The following is a 22,109-nucleotide window of genomic DNA, read 5'->3' on the forward strand; positions in this document are numbered from 1 at the left end:
GTTTGTCCATACTGTGTGTCCACTATTTGTAGAATGCTACAGAAAAATCCCTGATTTCTTTACTGCTCCTCTCCCATTTTGCTTTTTAGCAGCCAGAATTGAGAGGTGAAGGAGCCTGCCCAGCCTTGAATGTAGAGTTGTGCAAGTATTGCTATTTCTTTCATGCTTTAGTGGCACCAAACCGTTCAGAAATGGGCTGAGAGCCCTCAGCAGTTTTGCAGTGAGGTGTGTGTGCTGCTGGGGCTCACTGAAATCAGCAGCCTCTGCTCCTGTGCTGTAGCTGATCCCTTGGGCAGCCTGATCTCCTGACCTGGGGTGTTCCATCCATTTAGGGTGTCGTGGTGCAGGATAATGCTGCAGGCAGAAGGAGTCAAGCTCAGGTGCCTCTGTCTGCTTCCAGAGGCAGGGAATGTTAATGGCAGGATTCAGGCTTGTTCCTGAGCTGTTTGTGCCCTGGGCATGTGAGTAGGACACACCAGTGAGGGATATCATGGCAGCAAGGACAGTCTGTCTGTCCTGCCCTCAACTCTAGTCAGTCGACAACTCTGCAGAGGGAAGAAAAGATGACAAAGACAGGAAAAAAATAGGAAGCCAAGTTATTTATTGATCTGGGGAGGGAAATTCCATCCTGGCCCTGCAATAGAAGCCATGATTCAGGGCTTTAAGGCAACAGACATTGAATGCAGATGCAAATGCCAACATTTTCAATACCACTGGACGTGTTTTTAGGCTCTCTCTGGTACTGGGAATGTTGCCATCACCACAAAGCTGTAACAGAAAACAAGATTTCAACGGTAGTGGTGTCAGATGGTCACTGGGAAATGAGATAACTGATCTAATCATGTAAATTACTCTCTTACCAGCATTTGAACATGAAGGTTTCTTTGCCACGTTCTTTACTGCATCAGACTTTTACTGATTGATACCTAGTCCCTTGCTGGCACTGTGTGGGATAAGGATGGAGCTATCATGCCATCATTCCCTGGTGGGGGGAGACCTTGGTTTTCTGGGAAAAGTCTGGGTAAGGAACTCATGGGGCTGAATTTCTCACCTGCTACACTCCAGGCAGGAATTTTGTGGTAGCTTCAACCTAGATGTGACACACCAAGAGCTCAGAGGAGACTGACACAAAAGGAATTCCATGTTTCTAAAGGAAAAACCAAGTTTGGAAGCAAACTGGACTATTTCAGTGTCTCTCTGGCTGCACAGAGCTCTTTGCTTTCTGAGCTAAAATTGCAGGTGGCTTTTCTCCCTTCCAACCTCCATAACTTTATTGTGCTGTTACTATAGAAGAAGAGTAGCTTTCTGTATGCCAGAAAACAAAACAAAACAAAAATCAACCAAAAAATACCATTTAACACAATGAAATTACTTCCAAAAAAAAACACTTCAGAAAAGGAGCATGTTTTTCCATTCACTGTATTGATGTTGGAGCATGGTATAAATATAGTTTATTATTCTAAAGCTTGGAATTATTACCTGACAGCTTAAAATGCTGATTTAATGCAGCCCTGCAGAGAAAAGTGGTGGTTCTGTCATTACTGAGATAGCCAATACACATCATAAAATTGATGCATGGCAGCCCTGTATAAGGAACTGCACATCGTTCATTATTACATCACTTTATATTAGGACTGCAGGGATCAATAAAAAGCAACAGGATTAAATGCTGCCAATTCTCCTCACAAAGTCCTTTGATTGACATTATTTCCTTGCAGGTGTGACTGCAGTGCTGCCAGAAAATGCTGCCCACTTCTTAGGGTTTGGGGAAGGAACACCTTTTGCTTTTTGTTCTGTTTTGTCATCTCCCTTATGTTAATCACAGTATTCCCTGAGCCAGCAGGGTGTAAAAAAAGCAATTCAGGTGTGCAGAGCTGGGACATCAACCCTCCTGTGGCTGTGGAGGGTTGTGGTGGGGCCTCTCCTGCAGGGAGGGTGGAGACAAGAAGTGTATGGATCTGCCCAAGCTTATCCACCTGACAGCCACAGATCCACAGGCTTTGCTCCCCTGTTTTAGCCAGTCATGAGGCACATTTTGAAGTGGAGACTGAAGGTCACGTTCTCAGTGGCTGCTGTAGCCCTGATGCTGTGGCAGCTGCTCCCTGGCCATTGGCACACACAGGACACCCTGCTGCACTCTGGCAAGTGCCACCCACCTCACTGCCTTGCCCTGGTGAGCTGGGGAGTGGTCAGGAGCCACACACTATCACTGGGAACCAGAGTCAGCACAGTGACTGCTGCCTGCAAAGTGGAAATATTTATCCTCATCACTCCCATGTGTCCAGTTCTTCTGAAGAAGTTTTGCACAAGGTGCTTCCTCCTGCCCTTACCCCACCAGGCAGCTGGCAGGGAGGAGGAGGAGGAATAGATTGATGGAGCAGTAGTTTTGCTCTTGGTGCTGCCTCCCTCAACTTTATAGTGTCTCTCCTCTTCCAGCTCTCGGTGGCAGGCACTCTGAGTCCAACCATGAGGCTCTAGCAAGAGCACAGACCTCTCTTTTATTGCTAAATTAACTGTAGTTCTTCCCTTGTCTTGGTTGAAGTGGTTTGCCTTTTGTTTTCCAGATGTGCAACAACATCCAACTGGGAGGAGTAAAACGTGTTTTATGGACTAAAGAGTGTTCATGACTAAACATTGTCTGCAGTATAGATTCAAAAAAAAAAGGCTGCTCAGCAATCCCAAAAGATCTGATCCAACTCAGGGACTTAGGGATGCATTTTCTATTGTTGGGTTATAAACTTCTGCAAGACTTATAAATAGAAATGCTGATGCAGCCTTCGTACAGCAAACTTGAGAATTGCATAAAATAAAACCAAAAGGCAATGTCTACAGGCTTGGGTACATCCCATGGTGATGCTCCTGTGAACAGTGTTCCCCCACAGCAGCAGGTACAGGCTTTGCCTGAGTGTCACCATGGGAAAGGACAGGCTGCAAAGACAACTTTCCATAGTTGCAGCAGCATTTTGCCTTGCAGTTGAATGGCAAACAGGTGGTGGTCTCACAACCAATGGTCTTTTCCTTTAAATTTGCTGAATTTTATGACCTGTTTGCAGATTGCTTCCATTTGGAAGGCAGGACCTTCCTGAGCTCCGTGGAGCTGCACAGGGCCAACCTCAGACACTCAGCACCAGCAGAATCACAGTCTGGGGCACCAGAGCCACTGCCCTGGCAGAATGTTGCCCTTTGAGTCTTCGAGGTTAGGGAAGATGCTGTCATCTTTAGCAGAATTGGGAGACAGCTGTGTGATCACCCTTCTCCACAGCCTTGGCTGAGGAAAAGCAGTAGTAGGGTGTTGCTTTGCTCAGCTCGAATTTCAGCAGATTGCAGAACCTCGAGTGCAGCCAGCCAGGAGGGACCTGAGCGTTTCTGATGGCAGGAATTCTGCTTGATGCTGCCAGGAATAATTGCTAACACCTCCCCACCTCAAACCAGATTGGTGCTGGGCTGCCTCTGTGTGTTACTGATGTGATGGCCAAAACAAGCCATTAACGGCGACCTTCTTGCCTTTCAGATGCGAGTGCTTGCCGGGTTACAGCGGCAAGCACTGCGAGATCGATGATGACGACTGCGTGGGACACAAGTGTCGTCATGGAGCTGTGTGTGTGGATGCTGTCAATGGCTACACCTGTGTCTGTCCCCAGGGCTTCAGGTAAGAGGGAGGCAGCTCCTCCCCGGAATGTCCGGTGGAGTGTCGGGGACACTTTCTTTAAGTGCTTTCATGCTCAGGGCTAATCAGCCTCCAGTTACAGCATTGATCTGTCATTGCTACGTCAATGGGTGGCTCGGTGCCTCAAGTCCTGTACCTGAAGGAGGTCTTAACTGGGTCCAGGGGGCTGCAGTTCTGGCTTGGAAAGCAGCAATTTGCCCCTCGAGCAGTGCTGTATTAGTCTGCCTGCCCCAGCCTTCCCTGGTAACACACTCAGCACACGAGGTAATACACTCCCATGAATTATATGGAGATAAAGCCAGTGTGTGCAGAGCGAGTAAAGAAGAATAAAATTGCACGTATGAACCCTCAGACCTGGCTGCAAGAAAGTGTGAGTCTGAAGATTTTGTGCCAGTGTCTCGGTGCCTCTTGGTGGAGGAGCTCAGTGTGATTTGGGCTGTAAATTTCCAGTCTCTCGTTCTGACAGCTGCCAATATATCTGACTCCTGGAAATCTCTCTGTCTGTCAAAGATAAGTGTGCTCCTCCAAATGGATTCACTAATCATTGCCTGAGGCTGGATACTGGCTTCCTTCCAGCTAAACCTTGTCTGTGTTTGAAATACACACAAGACAAAGAAGGAATACCTGAAAAGATCAGTCTTGACAAAGCAGAAATTGCGTGAACACTTATAAATCATTTTCTCTTCTTTGTATCTGCAACTGTTTTCATTCTTCTTGCTTTCATCCTTGCTGGTTTGGGGTTTTTTTCCCCTCTCAACACACATTTTTGTTCCATAGCAAACAGCCTTCCCTGAATAGGCATTGATATATAGCATGATGTCAGCCCATGGTTTCGCTGAATCAGGCTTGTTATTTACAGGGTATCAGATATCCTCTGAATTTCAAATTCATGCCCTTTTCTCCATGTTTCACTCTCTGCTTCAGTCCATTTGGGGATCTTGCAGATTGGTGACTGGTAAGGCTAACATGTGACTCTCCCACAGTGGGATTGTAAATCCTCAGTGTTATCTAATTGTTAGAGTTGAGAAATGGGATTGCAAAGCCGTGTCTGGAGTCAAGGGTAACTTGAGCCTGTCATCAGATGGAAGTGACTGGGAGGCTTCTGCTGCATGTCCCCTGATTTTCAGGGCCTGTCAGTACTAGGCAGTGATGAATGTGAGGGTTTTTTTCCAGGAAAGCAGAGTCACAGTGTTTGGCAGAGATGTTTTGAGTTGTGACACCACTGGGTGGAGCAGCAGGGGTCCCTTGCCATGTACCAAACAGCTCTACTGGCAATTTAAGCAGTGCCCCAGCTTGACTGGTCTCACCCCATGGGCTTCCAGAGCAGAACAAGAACAGCCCAGCATTGCTCAAATGATGAGGTTTCATTCCACTAAAAGTCCTCCAAGTAGAAGAAACATCTTTCTGTACAAAACTCCAAAACTCAGCTTAGACAGCACTTCATAGCCCAAGGCTATGTGGGCAAGCAAAGTAATCCTGCTGCCTGTCAACAGCACAGCCAGGATTAACTTGAGTTCTCCTCTTTGCTTTATTTTTTTTCCACTAGTCCATGCCACCTCCCTAAATTTCCTATGCAAGATGCAAGGGAGACAAGGGTCTTTTGGGAGAAAAAGCCCTACCATGTTCCCTCTGCCAAGGCACAGAGCAAGCTGGAGCCTGTGTGTTCTCCATGCAGAATAGTCCCTGATCTTGTTTGATTTCAGGATTAAAATTCTGCTGACAAAATATGATCTCATTATTCTTCCCATGATTCCAGCCTTTTGTAGTTTAAAGGCCTCTGCTGCTCTGAAGGGGGTTCTGAGGTTTGGGTTTTTTCCCTGTTAAGATTACAATTGCAAATATGGTGATTGACAGAGTTCAGCCTTCTGATGTTCAGGGTTACAGACTCCCCTTTCTCAGAGCTGCCTCGGGCATGGGGTTGTGTGGCAAGGAGATAACTGCAAGTGTTTGAAGGCTGCAAGTGTTGATGAAAAGGAGAGAATGTAAGGAGTGGTCTGACAAAGGTAACTAGAAGACCTAAGATGATGATTAATGAAGTTTTTTTGGCTAAGTATCAGGAATCATTTCCCAGCAGTGAGCTTGCAGAGTGCCCTCCCAATTATCCAGAGCTTATGCTGTTGTAATAAATGCACAGACCTATAATAATTTTATGGTTGTCACTGCACTGTATGTCAAAGCCACTTGGAGCCATGTATTAATAAGGATGTTAAAACTTACACCCTCACAGGGCTGAACAAATGGCACTTGGGTGACTTTTAACAATGTAGGTAGGGCCTCACACACAGTGAGTGACACCTCTCTGATGACAGCCCCAAAAAGCAATAGTGCCAACATGCACACACTTGCTTTCCCATCTTACCATTTCCAATTCACTGGTCAGATGTACTTGTGCTCCTCACAGCACCTTTCCTTAGCACTCAGCAACCTCTTGCAACTTCATAACATACTTTCATCCTGCAGAGTTTTCGGTGTTTTCTTCCCAAAATAGCATTCATTTACCCCCTGCAGATGAAAACATTTTAGAGAATTTGTGAGCCCTGCTTGATAAAACCCAAGTTCTCAAAGCTTCCCTTCAGCAATCAGCCTCACAGTAGTGTTGCCTGGTAAATGCTGCTCTGGTAGGGAAGCACACATTAAGCTGCAGAGCCTGATGGAAGCACTGCTCCTCCATGGTGCAGATGCTTCTGAGTTCTCCACTGGGACAGATTGCTGCGAGAAACTCAGCAGTGATTATTTAAATAAAGGAGATTGTACCAGGCAGAATGGACTTGGCCGTGTCAGGCTGTGCTCCACATTCCACTGGTGAGAAAATAAGTCACATTAATTATTTCTAAATATGTCCTTTTAAAAATACTGAAAACGAAAAGGGCTTGACAGACACTGTTGCTACTGTCATTTCTAGGTGCCAGTATCAGGACAGAAGCATTGGTAAAGCCACTGACTGAAGGGGTTTCAGAGCAAGGAAGATTGTGCAGGAGCCATACCAGGAGCTTCAGGGAATCTTTCAGAGCAGCACCAAGCACAGACACACTGGCTTCTTCCAACATTTGCTTTCTGTTAGTGGAGGCTGTTGTGGGTCGCGTGGATTTTTTTATTATTATTATTTTTAACTTCCGTGAAATTAGAATTTTATACACTGAATTTTCCTTCTGTTTTCCCCTTGCTGCTGAAGACAAAACAGAACAATGGGCATTAGGCAGAACCAAGCTCAGGGGCTGGGTTAGCAGTGCTCTGTTTTGCTAGGCACCTCTGGGAAGCAATTCCAGCTGAGCCCAGGCCAGGTGACAGCCACCTGTGGGGCTGAGCCTGGTCTGATCCCTTTGCTGGCTCTCCTGATGTGTTTTCCAGCCACAGATCCCAGCCCTGGAGAGGGAGATTACACACCTAATGAAACCAGGCTGCTAATAGAAATATGCTCTGGTCAGACAGTCCCTTCCATGCCTGGCTGGCAGTGGGGACATGGCACTGATGTGTCCCCAGCTCACCAGCTCTGGTGGGTCCGACTGCTGTGCTGGTAGGAAATGCCACAGTAACTACCTTAGACTGGCAAGAATTGCTTTCTGTGTATCTTCTCATGAGATTGTTCCTTTTTTTTTTTTTTTTTTTAAATATTCTCTTGTTTTCTTGGAAAGGGGAATCCAAGCCATCTCTTGCTGAGTGGTGCTGTGCCCCCGAGGTGCTGTGCTTACCCTGCAGGAATGGGGGGGGCCTGTGGGCATCTGCCAAGGAGCTGCAGCAAATGATCTTGCCTCAGAAGAGAAAGTTTCTGATCTATAAGTAATTCATAGTTTAGGTGTGTCCACAAACACATGTTCCCAAGAACAAATTTACTTTGAGAAACACATCAGACTGAGCAAAGACAAGCATTTCCCAGTGTGCTGGGTTCACCCTGTCTGTGCTCACCAAAGGGGAGAGAAAATATAATGAAAGGCTGTGGGGTGAGATAAGGGCAGGGAGAGATCACTCACCAGTTACCATCACGGGCAAAACAGACCAGACTTGGGGAAACTATTGACAATTAAGTCAGAGTAGAGTAATAAGAAATAAAAACTAAATCTTAAAACACCTTCCCCCCAAAGCTTCCTGCCCCTCTGAGCAGTGAGGTGGGAGTGGGATGGGCTGTAAAACATCACTTGTCCTTGTGATGAATAAGGGAAGTTTAGGGCAATACAGTGAGAAAACTGTTGAAATGCAGTTTATCCTGAAAGTACCCAGAGGTGGTTCTGGATGAGAAGGAAACTTCTGTGTGTTTGTATACATGAGTGATGCCAAGCCCGAGTGATGGCAAGGCTGGAATGGGATGGTCCCTACAGCCTGTGCTCCCAGGGCAGCAGCCAGAGACCAGCACAGCACTCTGCTTCAGGCCAGCAGTGGGTTTCACCCCCCTTGTGCATATTCTCATAGAACAGACTTTTTTTTTTGCCTTACCCACATCACCATGTACAAGGCTAACATACAGATTTGGACAAGGTTAGCATGGTGGTAGGATATTCCATGCTTTATAGTGGCTGTGGGGAAAGGAGAGCTTTTCTGGCCTTCTCCCAAGTCCAAATCCCAAATGTTTGCATCTTTCAAGGTATTCTTCAAGATTGCCTTTCATAAAAATGAGACCCTAGGTCTCTGCTGTCGGACATCACAGAAAAGCAGAGCAGCTCCACTGCCTCTAATGCAGTTCAGGATTTATCCCATCTATATTTTGTTGTGTATTTCTCTCTCATGTTTCCCAGAGGCAGACCAGAGAGGGAAAGGTTTTGTGCTCTCACTTCCACAGAGGACTAAAGATAGAGCCATTGTGCTCTGTGCAAAATTTAACATGAGAAAACATAAAAGAAAAACAATCCTCTGCATTCCCTGCTGTTACAGAGGCAGCAGGTTCTGGCTGCTCTGGCTGAGCAAGCTTGGTCTGGAGTATGTTGTGGCTGGTTTATTTGCTGTTCTTGCATGTCTTGTAGCAGTGCTATTTACTGAAGGGCCATGGCTTGGGTTTCCATTCTAATTGTATCTAGGAACGCTGCCTAGAAATTCCCTGAGCTTCCATGTCTCACCTGCCTTGCTGGAGAGGAGTGAGGGTTCTGGCATTTTTGTGCTTTGTTTTTATAAGAGTGCTATTATTCCACAAAGTGCTCCTCATGGGACAAGTGGGATTGCAGGACTGGGCTCATGGTTTATTCACTGCATGAATGGGTGTGCCACAATCCTCTCCTGGAAAACCCCCTGCCCCATGCTGGTGAATGCTGTGCAACACAGAGAGATGGTGTGAGAGCCCTTGCTTACGGCCCTCACCACAGCTATCCATCCCCATGGTGTTCCCTGCAGCTGTCTCCATGGAATTACTCACAGCTGTCCATCCCCACCATGTTCCCTGCAGCTATCTCCATGGAATTACCCACAGCTGTCCATCCCTACAGCATTCCCCACAGCTGTTCTGCCCCATGGTGTTCCCCACAGCATGTTCCCTACCCACCAGCTTGTCATCGTTTTTCCGCCTACATGTTGACAGGCAGTCAGAGGACTTGATGCAAAGAGTCTGTGTGCTCTCATCAGTACAAAAAGGGTTTGTTGGGTTTGTGCAGTGGCTGTAATGAGGGATTTGGGGTATTGCAGGGCCCTGCCATGTGCAACCAGCCTGCCCCAGCCCCTCTGCATACCCATCGATTGCACAGGCCAACTGGAGGTACCAGGTAGAGATTTTTCGTTTACTTTTTGCAGTTCGGTCTCACACATGACTTCAGTGTGAAAGAAGACTGCAGCTTTCTGCTCTTTCTCCCTTTCCCCTGCCCTTACACAGTGTCAGTGCCCCTCTGTGGCTGAGCCCTGTGGAATGTGCAGCAGCTGACCTGGGAGGGCAGCCCAGGGCCTGAGCCATCACTGATCCTCGGTGTCCTGGCCCCAGCCTGGGAGGTCAGAGGTTCCCACACACGGGCTTTGCTCAGCCTCTCACACAGTCAAGTCAGAAGCACAGCGCCTTCCTCCAGATCTCAGTGTGATTCCGCTTCAGATCTGGCATTTGGTTTTCAGCTGCCTCTGACTGGGGGAGAGTTTCCTTTCCTTTGCCTGATCCAGGACATTGCCAATCACAAACTCGGCTAACATAAAGTTAACGATCCCGCTGATGTTAGAAACTATCAGTTCAGGAGAGCTGCCCAGCAGACAGTGTGGTGGCAGTGCACTGCTGCTGATGCCTTTAGCAGTTGTCCATCTGTTGGTGATACACTCTAATATACAGTAAACAAAGTGAGGGGGCTGTAAAACCCACTCAAAACAGAGGTGTTTGCCACTTACAACAGCAGAATAGACTCAGATCACAGAGCCAAAGATGAGGAAATCTCAGGTTTGGGTTTAAATGGCTACAGATATTGCTGGGAACCTCTGCAGGGCGCTGTGTGGGTGGAAGCTATTTCAGACAGGCTGTGGTACCTTGCAGAGCTAAATAACCAGTGCAAAGGGCAGCATAGATTGCTTTCAGTATCTGAACTGGCTCATTCAGGGCCAGCACAGGGATTTCTGACAGCATTAAGCTGTAAAGCTTTCACACAGCACAGCAGGCACATGGTAGCTGAACCTCAGTAGCAGTGTGATGGCAGCATCTGAAAACGCTTCCTTCCCTGAAAAAAATGGTGATAACCGAGGGTGGCTTCTTCTTTCCTTTACTTCTACAGTGGACTTTTCTGTGAAACCCCTCCGCCCATGGTCCTGCTGCAGACGAGCCCCTGTGACAACTACGAGTGCCAGAACGGGGCCCAGTGCATCGTCGCCCACCACGAGCCCGTGTGCCGCTGCCTCGCCGGCTTCGCGGGCCAGAGGTGTGAGAAGCTCATCACGGTCAACTTCGTGGGGAAGGACTCGTACGTGGAGCTGCCATCAGCCAAAATCCGCCCTCAGGCAAACATCTCCCTCCAGGTGTGTCAGGCAGAGCAGCCCAATGCTCCTCTAAGCAGTAACACCCGCTGTGTTTTGCAACCAGGGGCTGTCGGCCAAGATGCTGAAAAAGTCAGAGTCAACTTGTGAGCCCCACCTTGTCTGCTCTAAAATTATTAACATAGGAAGGAGCAACTGAGGCACTGGTGCACCTTTGTGGGCACACATCCTGCCTCCAGAATCTTGCCACTCTCTTAATTCCCAGACTGGCATTCCCATCCCACGGATGATTCAGGAAGCCTCCGTGTCTTCTTACTGATTCACGGCTTTGTGCTTCATCCTGTGGAAGTTAAGTGTTGAATGTTAGGACACTCAATAAAAGAGGCTGCTCTAAATGGCCTCTCCAGATAATATTTTGTTTACTCTTTTGCTGTGCACATTCAGTCGATAAAAGGCCTGGGGTTTTGTTACAGGCCTGTCATTACACCTAAATTTGGGTTGATGTTTAAGTTCAGAAGGCAGTTGAAAACAGATATCAAAGGTGCCAGGGCACTACTGTCATCGTTGTGGTTGTGGATCAAAAGTATCTTGGATACTTACTCCACTATGATATTTAAGTGATTTGAAATTGCATTCACAGTCTAGTAAGCATTAAACTGATTTTTTCCCCCTTAAATTTCAAAGTAAGTGAGGGAATAATTTCTAGTTTTGTATGTTTTCTAATAAAAAGATGGTTATAATTAAAATAGCAATGTCAACACATGGGAAAGAGGACCAAATTTCCACATTAGGAATAGATTTTTAAAGGGTGGTTCCTGTAAAGTTTATATTAATGACAAAATTCCGTAAGTAATATTTATCTTTTCTTTAATAGCTTGAGTATGCTGTTCATATGAAAATGAAGCTGATTCATGTGTATTTGAAACTCCAGCTTTTCTTGAAAACCCTCTATTATTTAATATTACGAAAGAGATTTTAAAATACAGACACTCTAAAATATGGCTCCCAAAAGGCTCCAAATACTGTAGGTCTACTTTAAAGCTGGAAATCTGAACAAAGCACATTACATCAGCTGTAGCTTCAAGAATAAAACTGATTCTTACAGAAAGCACATGCAGATGACATTCTCACTTCTTGTTTCCCAGGCTGGATATTATTCTTGCATCCAGTAATTAATTACTAGTGAATTAAAATTAGAATACAACATTGATTATTAAAAACAGATAGAGGAAATTGTATTAAAAAGTTCACAAGAAAAATAAAAGCTTCTAAGGGTAAAAGGATAGTATTTAAATATATGTATGAATCCAAACAGATTTTTAAATTTGCTGTTTAGTTTTTGCATTTAACAGCCATTATAAAAAAAAAATATAAAGAAAACTCAAGAAATACGTGCTGTCCTTCTTTCCTTCCTCATGTCCACAGCAAGCCTGGGAGCAGCTCAGCACCTCCTGGCTCTTGCTCTCATTGTCGCACCTGTACACGAGTTATTAAATTATACTTGAATTGCACATGTGATTTTGGTTTGATTTTTTTTTAATGTAGGCTTATTTCTGTTTTAATCATTCCCAAGCAACCTTACCTGGTTATTAATGTTTCACAGGTAGCCACGGACAAGGACAATGGCATCTTATTATACAAAGGTGACAATGATCCTTTGGCTCTGGAGTTGTACCAAGGACACGTGAGGCTCATCTATGACACACTGAATTCCCCACCTACCACAGTATACAGGTAAATAGCTGAGCTTTGCCAAGACAGTTGATTTCCAAAATAGGTGGAGAAGAGGCAAGATTTTTCTAAGAAATGTGCATGGGAGAAGAACCTTTTATTTTACTTCGAGGTGTATCTTTCATGCATGTAATTAGATAAGAAAGTTAGAATAAAGACTTAGCTAGAGGCTGCATGGTTGAAAATTGAATTTATTGGCAATACCAGTGATACTGTGTCCTACTGTAATTACAGAAAAATCTATTTTTTGGTAAAGATTCGGTTTCTGGTGAATTTTGTCCTTGAAATAGTTCCAATTAATCAGTTTCTTTGTTGATATCTAGTGTTAATTTACTGTACTAACACAGAACAGTGACTGTGCAACTGCAGGGTTAGACTGTCATATAGGAGGAGAAGGGCTGAATTCCTCTCTAGGGTGAATATTGTTAGAGGAACTCTTGCCTGTATCAGTAGTGACTACACAAACCATGAAAAAGCACAAATTGCAAAGGTAAGTTGTAGGGTAATTTGACCTTCAGACACTTGGCTTCTGAGGATACCAAACCCACAGGTTTCATTCATGAGTCACAAGATAGAAAAGCAAATGTACAGGAGAAATCCATGCACAGAGGTGTTTCTGGAGTAAAGAGAGTTGTGCTGCTCTTGTCATCCATGGTTCCTTCAGCAACCCTCTCCACAGGTTAACTCCCTGCTCGTTATTTTTAGTCCCTGTTGCTCCAGTTTGTTCTGGGTACACATGCAGCTTTGACCACGTGGTGTGTTTTGGGTTCAGCACAGATTCATGGCATTGGAATTCCCAGCCCACCTCACTCATCCTGCAGGAAGAGCATCCTATTAGAGCAAGGGACAGGATGGATGCCACCACATATCACCAGCCAGGACAGGCCTTCTGCTCTTTCCAGAAAGTTTTCTCAGTACTTGGTAAAACTTGAGCCACCTTCTTTAGGGGGAACAGTGGCTTGTTTAAGAAAATGCAAAAACTCTTTCTGTATGAAAGCAAATTGGATAATACCAATGCAGGCATGTCACCAGGAAGAGCACTGGCTTGGAATGAAGGGAGTAGTTTGCTCGTGATTTCCACCAGCTGGATGGATAGGTGTGAAAAGCACCTCTGTGTGTGGCTGCTGATCCTAATTGATTTCACGTTCAAGCAAAGCTGGAGTTGTTCAGTAGTTTTACGCCGCTAATTAGAGCACGGCGAGGCTCTTTACGTGTGGGCAGCACAGGGGTGGCAGGGGGTCAGTGGGGATGTTTGCTCACTGTTGTCATGGCAGAGCAGTGTGGTGACAAGACCTGCTGCCACCATCACAACAACAGTTCGTGGACCCACTGCCTCCTGGCAAAGCTGCCAGGGATGGTGAGCGCCGGCGTCCTCGTTATTCCCTCGCCCTTCGCATGGATCAAGGAGGAGGTCTCCATTCACACTGACACCTCATTACCATAAGATTAATGGCCTGTTCACTGCATTCTGCACTGCAGTGATCTGTTGAGATGGGAAAGAAGCTGCTTAATACGATGCCCTTTCCGAAATGTCACTCTAATCTTTTATTAGTTTAAGGAGTGGAGCAAAATGGGATTAGCATGGAGCTTGATGGGAAAAGATTAGGTTGATTGAGAAAAACTGCAGCTAAAGAATGTCAGAAAGGGCCTCTAAATAGATTAAAAGACTTGTTTTTCTTAAGGGCTGAAGAAGGAGGGGGAAATCTGCTTCTCTCCTTACAATCCTAGGATTTAAGGGTAGAAGGCATGAGTGGATCTGGTTTGACCTCCCTGTATATCCTGTTTGACTTTTAGCTAAGGTGTGAGCTCTGTTTGGCTAAGACACAACCTCCAGTTTGGCACAAGAGTTTTGACAGGAAAACACCAAATAATGGAAAATCCCCCATTTCCTTTAGCAGTTTGGACAATGGTCAATTATTTCCCTTATTCAGGCATTGGCCATCATTTCTAAGTGGTGTCACTAATACCTTCTGAATGTTTTAGAGGCTTTCTCCAGGGAAATGAAAGTCCATTTATACCTTGTACTGGTTCCCATGAGTTTATCTGTACTTTTAATTGCATTGTCCCCAACCTGCATTTTGATAAAGTGAATAGGGGATTCAGTGTGATGCATTTTATCTCAGCCTGAAGCAACTCTTTTCTGCAACTTCTACAATTCTGATTTTTCATTAAAAACAAGGTTGCTAGGAGAACGTGTAACATTCAAGTCTCAGCCTCACCATTGATGAAATAGCTTTCCTTCTCCATTGCTTCCTCCTTGCTGTTTAGATGCCTCATCTAAATTTCAATCTCAGCAAAAGTGGACTGTTTGCTTTGAGAAGCTCTGTTGAAAGACTATCAGATTAATCTTCATGGGCAATATTACGTGCTGCTCTCCTCCAAAGTAGTCCACTTCTTGTACTGGATGAGCAGGACTTTGGCTCTTGTTTTATCTCAGAAGAGTCTGCCAGAAGAGGAGGAGGCCCTAAAACACTGCCTGGTGGGAGCTGTGCCAGCTACAGCTGCAGGAAATCTGACCTGGTCCTGGGCTGTAACTGAGATGTTTTGTTGGCCTTTTCAGGTACTCCCAGGATGGGATGTGGGAAGTCATTGGCAAGCCACAGGATCTGTAATTCCTCATCAGAGTCTCCATGATAAGATTTATTAATGGTACTTAAGAACAGTAAAATTAGCAAAATACTTGGCTAATACAGATAATATCCTGTAGGGATAAGATAAAACCCATGGTTTGGGAAGCCAGCAGTGAGTAAGGCATGCTGGTGGTAGTTTTCCATAGTATTCCACAGAAGGGTGCTGGAAGGATGAAGTAGGCCACGTGTTCCAGTGCCACTCTGTGAATGCAGGTTGTCCCTGGCTACCAGGACCTGTTCCTGCATCTTAGTTGCTCCTCTGAGCAGATTGAACTGGAACTGCAGTGCAAAGCCAGTCTGGAAGAGCGCAAGATTAAGTGACTGCACATTCAGATTTGCTTTACATGTGTTCATTCCTGTGATGTGTTTGGACAGAAAGGTTAAAGTTGACAATGGACTTCTCTTTCATTGCAGTCAGATAAAGGTCAGCACAATTCCAGTGGAAACAGCTACCTAAAATACACTGTCACTTGCCATCAAGTTAGAGAGAAATGCAAGTTAATGCATGAATATGCAATGACTGAACTTTAAAAGAACTTTAAAAGAAAAACTGACTGGTCTGTTACTGGAACCCCTCACTTGTGACCCACAGGAAAATGGTTTCCTGGCTGTCATAGTAAAGCTCTTACAGAAGGCCCATTTTTGAAGCAGGATTCCTGTTTGTTGTTTCTTTTATTCTATCTAATTATTCTATAGATGCACAAATAAGAACAGAAATCTGTTTCTGAGTGCTTTACTGCCCCCCTGGTTTCTGCACTGTTGGGAGTTACTCTTCCATGCCATGACAGGCCTTGGTACCAGGCCAACAGTGAGTTCCTGAAATAAAGTAAATCTTTTACACAGATAATCTACCTCAATTTAAAGATGCCAACTGATGAGGAACGTGCTGCTTTTATTTACCACCACACTCCAATTGTTAAAAGTTTGAATTAACAAAGAGCAACTAATTCTGTAGTTGCAGCATTCAGGCATTGACACTGGAATCTGTTTAGCTGTATTCTATAGGGAGAGCTCCCTATTTTCAGTCTTTTTTCCCACAGCTATTCCTTGAGCCAGAGATAAGACCTTGTAAATTTTTCTCCGATATAATTTATGCTGCTATACAGTCATATTGATTAGGATGCTAAATTAATTCTTCCTAATAGAAATGGAAAATAGAAATTTGACACAAACTACTAATGTAATTGCCTCCAGAGTTCCCAGATTACCATGTTGCATGCAGACTCTCATATCTGGTAAAGAGCAAGATGCAGGCGTCACTGCTGTAAAATCATATGTTTTCATGCAGGGTTTGTGACAGCAGTGAAAAAGGAGGCAGTTAGGAAAAGATAAGAATTAATTATATTTGTCTTTCTGCAGAGCCTACACCCAAATGACATTGTAATTCCTTTTTAAAGTATCCTTGCATAATCTGCTTTCAAAAATGCTACATCATTAAAAATATTCCTTGTAGATTGTATCATGCAGTTCCCATGGTCTGGCTGATTCTTACATAGTGTAGATGGATGTTCTTGTGGTTAAAGCAAAAGGCCTGGAATGAGGGAGCTTAAATTCTTGCTGTATCTGTTTCAGATGTGATGACTGCAGGATGACAAATTCATTCTGACTTTATGCACACAAAAAAGTACAGAAATGCACAAAAAATAGAAAAGGTGTTTCAGAAACGTGCTGTGGCTCTCTGGAGGGTGAGGTTCCTGCTTCCTTCTCCCTCCAGGCTGTGGAGCAGCACAAGGATCTTATCCCAGCAGCATCTGCAAACTGCCTGTGCCCTTCCACTCCCTCAAACTCAGTGTCCAGCAGAGTCCCTGACCATGTCAGTGCTGAACTGACATGGACTCAAGGACTTTGGTCCTCTACTCAAATTTCTTCTGGTGCTAAGGTTGAACAGTTGCTTTTGGTGGTGGAAAAGCTTCCGCATCTTCCAAAGAGATGGAGATGGGATTTTTGTGCAATCGTCTCTTTAGCTGCAATTGCTTATCTGCAAAATAATAAAAAAAAAAAAAGCCTGGGAGGCTTCACCATTAATTCACTGCCTTCTGGGGAGGAATGTGCTGGAGGAGTGAAAGCATTAATTATTCTTAGGATCATTATTAGAGCTTGTCAAACTCAGTTTTTACCAGAAGTCTCTTTGCAGAGCACACTGCATGACTAGTCCTTTTCTTCCTAATACCTTCACAGTCTGCAGCCTGTGCTGTGCCTGTCCCTGGTGGGATGCCTGTTTGATACTCTGGATGGTCTCTAAATAGACTGTTTTTCAGAGGTTTCTATGAGACATCACCGAGCTCTTAATAATTCTGCATATTTGCAATTCATTTCATTCTCTCTATCACACTCTCTTATTTTTTCAGGTGCTCCTTAGGGATTCTGCATCAAATATAGTGAAAGAAACTGGCATTAAACTCTGACCTGCACAGTAAAAACTGTAAAATTTGAATGTACTTATACATCTTGCATGAGCCAAGGCAAAGGACAGCTGAGGTATTTTTTGCCTTTATAAAGGGCTCTGGTGTACTTAAATGGGAGAAAAATGGCAAGTGTGTGAGTTCTTGTCAAACTACAAACATTGCGCTTCCCTAGTTTTTCCTGGATTTTTTTTGTGTGGTAGGACAGTGAAAACGTAAAGCCAAGACCTTAAAATATCATTTAACTTTTATCAGGAGGTTCAGAATCAAATATTTGCTTTCATGAATTTCAGAAACTTTCTTCTGCTGAGCCGAAGCTTAGAGAAGGGTAAAGTTTTGTCCTTCAGGCTGCTGGAGGACTTAGCAGGCAAAATCTTGTTAAGCTGAATTAATTTTTTTTTCTTTGTAAATCTCTCCAGTATCTCTTGCAGGAATGATAGTTCCTCATCTCTCCTCTCTCTCCTCACCCCTGCCCAGCTCATTCTTTTCAGTGCAGTATCTGAGTACCCAGAAGCACTGCAGTGCAGCCCCACAGCCCCATGTCTAACCTTACACATCAGAAGGGTGTTTTAGAGAGAGGTGTTTTACCAGAAGAAGGCAAAACCTTCCACAAAGTGAGTCAGTGCTGGTGTATCTGTACCAGGTACAGGAACTTAGGAATAGCTCATCTAAAGCCACTTGCCCTGTGGTAGGGACAGAAATAGAAATTACATTCTCTGAGTTCCAGGTCACCTCCTTTAGGACCCAGAATCTGGGTCTAAGTTGCACTCAGACATCCCCTGTCAGCAGAGGCCAGGCTGGAGAAAGGTGTGCAAATATGTTTTAAAGGTATTTTCTTGCTATACCACAGGTCACTGGTCCAGTAGTACATTGCCAAAGTTGGTTAATACTGAGGAAGGATGAAGTATTCTCATAACACACAGTGATGGAATAAATCTAATCATAGTCAGAATGGCTTTATAGACTTCCCATGCACTAATGACTCGCTCATGTCTTGAATTGTGAGGTTTTCACCTTACAACAACATGTAGCAAGCTAATATATTTATTTTCTGCCTGTAAATTTCTTGTAAACTTGATTAGTAACACAAAGTTTAGCTGTGTACCATGTGTGATGGATTCACATCCCATTTATCCCAAGCACCCGGCTCTGGATCCAGTTGGTGCAGCCTCTGTCAGAAGCAGCACATGCAGCCCTGGTTCTGAGGGTGATCGTGGAGGTGCAGGATGGGTCTGTGCACAATTATTTCAGTGCTTCTTCCCACTGTGGAAATGACCCAGAGCTCTGTGTTTGCTGCAGGGAAAAGGTGGGCATGGCAGCTGCTACTGTAGCTGTCAAATAGGAGATGGATTTGGGTTATGTCTGTGGAATTAGAGGCATCCAACTGTAGGCTGTTGACATAGATGAGGTGGAAACAATTTCATTTCCTGACCATGCATCAGGTTTCTAAAGAGACATGGCTTTTTTTGTGTCTTGGGGCTTAGCCTCCAATTTCAGATAAAAGCTGTCATTCTGATTGGACACCCTGTTAATTGTGTTGTTCAATGTTGTGGCCCTGCTCCCTGCTGCTGGATGGCAGATTCCTCCATATTTTCCAGAGCTGAAAAGGGGATGGATGAAGTATTGCCTGATGAAATGACTCTGTGAAGGCACCTCGTGGATTTTCTCATCAGAGCCTGTGATTTGGTAACCAGTTGAATGGCAGAGCTGTTTTCAGTAGTGTTTTAACATCAGTGTCAGTTTGATACTAATGTTAAAAAGTGACCCCAAGCACCCTGCTCTGTTCCAAGCCCTGGCAGAGCCAAGGACTGTGCCACAGCCTCTCCTGGTGTGTCCACACATCTGTACTCGTGCAGTGCTGGGGAGGATGTGGCACTCGGTGCTGTCACCGCCCTGCTGCTGTGCCAGGGCCTGCCCTCCTCTCTGCTCTTTGCAGTGTCATTTTTATGAGGATAACAGGTTTAACACAACCCAATAGCACCATGGAATCTCTAACTGATTGGTTTTACACTCTGTGTTTGCTGGGTTTGTTATTTTATATGATGGCTGCTACAGTAAGGACACAGAGATGCAGTAGCTCGTGGCACCACCCTACAATACTGTGTGTGATGTGCCAACACATCCCAGTGGGGAAGGTGGGAAGGGAGCAACGCTGTGATCTGTCACTCAGGAGAGCCCCAGGACTCCAGGAGTGCATTCGAGCTATTTTTACTGCCATTAACAGATTCTCAGCAGAATGAAGTATCCAGCAGCTTCAGCTCCCAGCAGAGGGGCTGGAGGGAGGTGTGGGAACGTCTCACCCAGGCCGTGGACACTGTGAGAGTTCACTGCAGACAAGCAGTGCCGTGAGCCTGACCCTTTTATGAATCATCTAGGGAAAGGGGTCAGGATTGTGTTAATTGCGTGTTGCAGGGGTGTAAAAAAAAGGTCCTTGCTTTTCCCTTAGAAGGTCTGTAATACAATGACTTTCACTGCTGGCAGGGGTGCTGCAGGAATTGAATTATGACTGGAAATTAGATATGCACGGCCTGGCCAAACGATCATTAAGGGAGATAGGGTAATCAGCTGCCAGTGTTCAAGGGCTGTAAACACCAAGAAGAGAAAGATGGTTTATTTGGGTGGTCTACAGAGCAGGAGAAAAGGTATAAAATCAAGCAAATTAAAATGGAGGCATCAAGCAAAAAAATCTGAATGTCCAAGCGCCCTCAGCCTAGAAGACCTAACACTCAACCCATGTAAAACAGGATTGAACATAACAAAAGAGTTAATTTCAAGCTGAAAGTGAATTTGAGTGCTTTAATATCCCTTTCACCTCTTATTTCCCTAGTCCTGTGTTTCATTAGCATTTTTCATACTTTTTTTCTCAACATGTGGTTTTTATTCAGCTTCTGAAGATGATAGTGCTTGAAGTGATGTGTTATTGTAGAGGTAACACAAACACCACTCCAATTATGATTTTGCCTTTGTTGCCATGGAGAAGTTTAAATCTATTTTAGGCCAAGGACTGATTATAGCTGGAACTAAGGGTGGGAGGTAAGTGTAGCTTGGAAAGGTGAAAACCCATCACTGCTGATACCTGCAGTCAGCCTGGCACAGTTTGAGTTTCAAAGCTCCAAAACTGAAACCTCACTGTGGTTCCCTGCAGCTCTCACCTTGTGTTTCTTGATTTTGGTACCTCCTCTCTGGTGCCTGCTCCTCCCATGTGCTGTAAGCTCCTTAAGCTCTTTTGGACATATATTTTTATTTATTCCCTTCTACTCTGAGTGTTCTCAAAGATTATCTAAATTCAGTGTTCCCCATGGCCTTCACTCCCCAGTCTCTTATCATCTTTGTGTTTCCTTTGTTCTGTGCATCAAATGAGGCGTGTCCCCATTAAGACAGAGGTCAGGGAAATCTGGAGACTGTAGCTAATGAATTGATGTTCTCATTTGCATAATTGATGGTTATACATTTCTTCAGTGACATGGTTTGCTGTGATACTTAAAGCTATTTTTGTTTTTGACTCCTCTGCCCTGCTATTCTCTGCTGTCTACACTAAAGGTATATTACTTGTCAGCGAAAAAAAAATGACCCCAAAGTCCAAATTTTACAAGTTCCAATTGAATGCTTTAATCCTTTAATGCATTTCTGTTCACTGGCATATTTATAGTGGCTCAGCTCTCAATCTCTCATGGGTATTAGAGGAAGGGGAGTCAGTGTTTAAAACATCTGTGTGTGCTTGGGGCTGTAGTAACGGGGAAAGAAAATATAGGAAGGAGAAGAGAAATAGTTCAAAAATGGGAGTAGAAATTGGTTCTTTCCTATATTCCCTATGGGTTTATGTTTAATTCACATCCCTTTCCCTTAATTTCTTGGTATTGTGGAGTCTAAGACCAGAGCAAGGCCATGTCCGTGGCCTGTGTGCAGTGCCCTCTCCAATGGCTCATCATGCTGGAGTTGCTCTGATAGGTGAGACCAGCTCCCTGCCAGGTGAAATTTTAATGTGTCTTCCACAGAGCTCTCTAGTGGCCTCCATTCGCTGTGAGAACAGCTCTGAGAGAACAGAAGGTGCTGGACCCAGGGCCTTCCCATGAGCTGTGGAAGCTGGACTCTCCTCACATGCCCATTTTCCTCTTTTTTTTTGGCTGAATCTGGTCAGGTGCCGTGGCCAGCTCTCGGTGAGGGTAACCTCGGTGAGAGCAGTGTGATGGACTGTGCAAGGCACATAACCTGGGCTATGGAAAGATGAGTGGGGTGGAGAAGGGAAAGGTGAGGGCTGCTCTGGGTCGAGGAGCAGCAAGTGTGTCCTTTTTGCTGGGGACACAGGGCAGTGAGGGCTGGCAGCTGCCCCTCCTCAGCCCCCGGAGGGCTCCCAGAGCAGCCAGCTCCAACTGGGATGTGTTGGCTACACTGCTAAGCTACACAAGCCCTCCTGCCAGCAGTGGGCTGTGCCAAAGGCACTGCCTTTCCCTCAGGATAGAGGCTTTAAGGGACCAGAAGTGATTCCACTTGGAAAGGAACTGAGATGGTTTCTCAGCATCCAGTTTGTGACACGACTGCAGTGAAGGTGCTGCAGGGACTGAGCACAGTGGGCAAGATGCTGACAAGGTGGGTCCTCACCTTCGGCTGAGCACACCTCTGGGTCCTGAGGAGTCCTTCTGTGTTGTATGAAACTTTTGACCCCTTTTATTGCTTACTTTTTAGCAAGTTTAACCATTAAATTCCTGAAAATCCTTGCTTACATTTCCAAGCGTTTACTCTCCAAACATAATCCCTCCCTTTTTTTTTCAACAAGGGTATACCGTAAACTATATGCTATCCAACGGTGTTGGCCCAAAAACG

The 22,109-nt window shown here is 44.9% G+C and overlaps 1 protein-coding gene across 2 annotated transcripts in view; it reads left to right on the forward strand.

The window, feature by feature from the left end:
* SLIT3 (slit guidance ligand 3) overlaps nucleotides 1-22,109 on the forward strand; it is a 477,403-nt gene that overhangs the window by 444,390 nt on the left and 10,904 nt on the right. For both annotated transcript variants that reach the window (XM_027643335.1, XM_027643336.1), the window contains 3 exons: nucleotides 3,512-3,649; nucleotides 10,327-10,567; nucleotides 12,129-12,259. In XM_027643335.1, the coding sequence (XP_027499136.1) occupies nucleotides 3,512-3,649; nucleotides 10,327-10,567; nucleotides 12,129-12,259 (510 nt within the window). The remainder of the gene's footprint in view (nucleotides 1-3,511; nucleotides 3,650-10,326; nucleotides 10,568-12,128; nucleotides 12,260-22,109) is intronic.

The sequence above is a fragment of the Corapipo altera genome, unplaced genomic scaffold (genome assembly GCF_003945725.1).
Source record: "Corapipo altera isolate COAL_440 unplaced genomic scaffold, ASM394572v1 75, whole genome shotgun sequence".
In the NCBI taxonomy this organism is placed as follows: domain Eukaryota; kingdom Metazoa; phylum Chordata; class Aves; order Passeriformes; family Pipridae; genus Corapipo; species Corapipo altera.